General features: G+C 48.3%; 1 protein-coding gene across 1 annotated transcript in view; it reads left to right on the top strand.

The window, feature by feature from the left end:
- DUSP9 (dual specificity phosphatase 9) overlaps nucleotides 1-181 on the top strand; it is a 5,029-nt gene extending 4,848 nt beyond the window's left edge. The window contains exon 4 of the mRNA XM_006766957.1: nucleotides 145-181. Within this exon, the coding sequence (XP_006767020.1) occupies nucleotides 145-181 (37 nt within the window). The remainder of the gene's footprint in view (nucleotides 1-144) is intronic.
- The last annotated feature ends 3,312 nt before the right edge of the window (nucleotides 182-3,493 follow it).

Raw genomic sequence — 3,493 nt, 5'->3', positions numbered from 1 at the left:
CCTCCGGGTGGCTCCTTGCTGGGCAGCACCGCTGGGGAGATCACCGGCCTGAGAGCCATTGGGAGGGTTCCCAGCCGCACATCTGGCGCCCTGACTGTTTATCCACTTGACATTTGAAAAGATGCTTTTTCTCCTCTTTCCCAGATGTCTTGACGGGATCACTGAGGCTCTTTGTGACTGAGGGTGGTCAGACTGCCACGGGAGAAGATGGGGGTCTCAGAGCAAGAGCTGGAGGCGGGGGAGGGGAAGAAGAAGGCCTGGATTTTGATCCTGCGGGTCCCACACAGTCACACACATACACACACACACACACACACACACACACACACGGCCATTCATTGCAGACACACCCCTCGCGGGCAGTGGGCAGCGGGCGGCGGCACTTACACACACCCTAACCCTTGGGAACCTACCCCACAGTTGCTTTCTTGAATTGTTCCTGAATAAACGGTTTCTGTAAGATTCTGAACTGAGGGAGGCTGCTTCCTGGGTACCTTGGAGGGTTTGGGGAAGGGTGGGGCGGGGAGGTCTAGGGAAGGAGGGACATACTGGGCCGCTCAGGGACTCAAGCGTCGCCCCGCCCCCATGTCATTTCCCATCTGGCGCCTGCACTGCCTGTTGGCCCCACCTCTGGCCAGGTCCCCCATTTACTCACGACCCATTGAACCCCTATCTGCCACGTACGGCTAATGACCAGGATGAAGCAGCGAACCAAAGAGACCTGCCACTTGGAGCCAACTTCCGGGAGGGGGAGGGAGGACACTAAACAACAGACCCCATAAATCAGTAAATGGCACCGGGTGTCCAGAGTGGCGGAGACCAGGGGAGCAGGGGCCAGAAGTGACCATGCAGTTGGGCAGCTACGCCCCAAGACTCGGTGCAGGGTCAGAGCCTCAGCAGGAGGGAATGGGAGCCACAGAAGGGCCTGAGCTGGGGAGGGACAAGAGCAGACTTGCATATCCCAGCATCTGTCCCTCTGGCTGACAAAGTGTGGAATTTGGATCTAAAAGGCCCAGCCCTAGCCAGTTTGGCTCAGTGGCTAGAAAGACAGCCCGAGGGCTGAAGGGTCCTGGGTTCCATTCCGGTCAAGGGCACATACCTGGGTTGCAGACTCTGTCCCCAGCCCCAGTTGGGGCGCATGCAGGAGGCAACCAATCTGTGTCTCTCTCACATCGATGTTTCTCTCTCCCCCCCCCTCTCTAAAAATCAATGGGAAAATATCTTCAGGGGAGGATGAACAACAACCAAAAGGCCCAGACTGGAGGCCAGGAGAGCCTGCGGAGGCCACTGAGCCACCTGAAGTTATCAGTGGGGCTTGCTCCTCCCTGGCCTCCCGGCCTCAGCTCTGAACGCCTTCTGCGCACCGTGGCTGCGTGGTCCTTCTCAAGTCAGAGTCCCCAGCCACAAAGAGATGGCGGGAAGCAGAAGGGAGCTGGAAGGTGGGGGGGGGGCAAGTGCTATATGAGAACACAGTGGCAACTTAGTGAGCAATGTGGACAGCATGTCCAGGGAAATATTCCGGGTCCAGAACCTCTAAAACAGTGATGGCGAACCTTTTGGGCTCGGCGTGTCAGCATTTTGAAAAACCCTAACTTAACTCTGGTGCCGTGTCACATATAGAAATGTTTTGATATTTGCAACCATAGTAAAACAAAGACTTATATTTTTGAGATTTATTTTATCTATTTAAATGCCATTTAACAAAGAAAAATCAACCCAAAAAATGAGTTCGCGTGTCACCTCTGACACGCGTGTCATAGGTTCGCCATCACCGCCCTAAAACGTAGGATGAAATCTAACAAGATGCAATGAATGGCTGAGCTGGTAGGAAAATAAGAGAGCCTCCGAGGCCAGCAACTATGGGGATATTTGTGTCCAGAGGAGTGAGCCAGCTCTGGGGCTCGCTCCTGTCCGTGGGAAATCTACACCCAGGAGCCAGGAGCCCAGGGCCACCCCCTCTTCCTTGGACATCTTCTTCCAGTGGCTCTCCAGACACCACCCATGGGAACCAAGAGACACTTGGGCCCCTACATCAAACCTGTACTCTTGACGGGCAATGCTCTCAAGCTGTGGCTGGCAGAATACTGGCCCCTATAGACGGATAGAGCGTCAGCCTGCAGACCGAAGGGTCCCAGGTTCCATTCCAGTCAAAGGCACAAGCCTGGGTTGCTGGCTTGGTCCAACATGCAGGAGGCAGCCAATCAATGATTCCCTCTCATCATTGATGTTTCTATCTCTCTCCTCCTCTCCTAAATCAAAAAAATATATATATTTTTAAAAGGTTGCAGTTTGATCCCCAGGCGGAACGTGTACGGGAAAATGTATATTTCTATCTCTTGTATATTTCTATCTCTTTCTCCCCCTCTCCATTACTCTCTCTAAAAAAAAAAAAAAAAATCAATAAAACCATATCCTCGGGTGAGGATTTTAAAAACCATACAGCCCTGCCGACGCCTCGATTTTAACTCAGTGAAATCTATTTTGGATTTCCATAACGGTACGATAATAAATTTGTGCTGTCTTAAGCCACTAAGTTTGCAATCATTTGATACAGCAGCAACAGAAAACTAATACAATTGGTGACCTAGAAAATATACACCCCCAAGACAGGCGAGGATGCTTGCATATCTTGACCTTGGATCTGGGTGGAAGTGGGGAAAAAGGGAAAATGTTGACCTGAGAATTTATAGCCACAAGCTGCAATTTTAGTTTTGCGTGGTCTAGGCAGAGAGTAGTGGATGCGTGAGAATTTCTCTCTTGCAGGGACTGAGGGAGAGCAATCTGGTTGGGGGACAGCTTCTAGATTTGTCTTGAAGCTGCATCTGATTAGCTTGCACACAGATTTTACTTAGACTGTGACAGTCCCATAAAAATAGAAAAGTTTAAAAATATATTTTTTAAAAGTTCTAAATGAAGTGGTCCAGAGGGAGTATGCCCAAGAGTGCCTGGCATAAGCAAGCACAAATCCTCTGTCCTTTAAATACAGGACTCAAAGGAATTCTATAGAAAATTCTGAAATATATAATGGAAGAAAACACACAAAATGTACAAAGAAACAAGCCACCGTGCGTGAGAGAAGCTTCAAAACTTAAATATCCATCCTGCAAAAATAGCAGATTTTGAAATTATATGACACAAATGTAAAATAAGTATGATCAATATATTTGAAGAAACAAAATCAAGTTATCCAAAGGATAACCAAAGAACAAGAGACCCTACCGTGGCCAGTACTGTTGAAAGATGACCAAATAAAACTTCTAGAAATTAAAAAATATAATCATAAAAATGAGAAATTCAAGATATGGGTTAAACAGCTGGACAGAGAGATAGTGAACTGGAAGGTGGATTTAAAGAAATAACTCAGAATGCACAACAGAGAGAGATTGAAGTCACTCACACAAATATTTCTTTGAATTCCAGGAAGAAGAAAAAACAAGTTAAAGAGAACAGGAACTATGCAATAGGAAGAAAAATAATGGCTGAGAATCGCCCA

This window comes from Myotis davidii, unplaced genomic scaffold, assembly GCF_000327345.1.
Source record: "Myotis davidii unplaced genomic scaffold, ASM32734v1 scaffold462, whole genome shotgun sequence".
Lineage (NCBI taxonomy): Eukaryota > Metazoa > Chordata > Mammalia > Chiroptera > Vespertilionidae > Myotis > Myotis davidii.
Note: the sequence above shows the minus strand (reverse complement) of the source record. Positions and strands in the feature narration are given on the sequence as shown.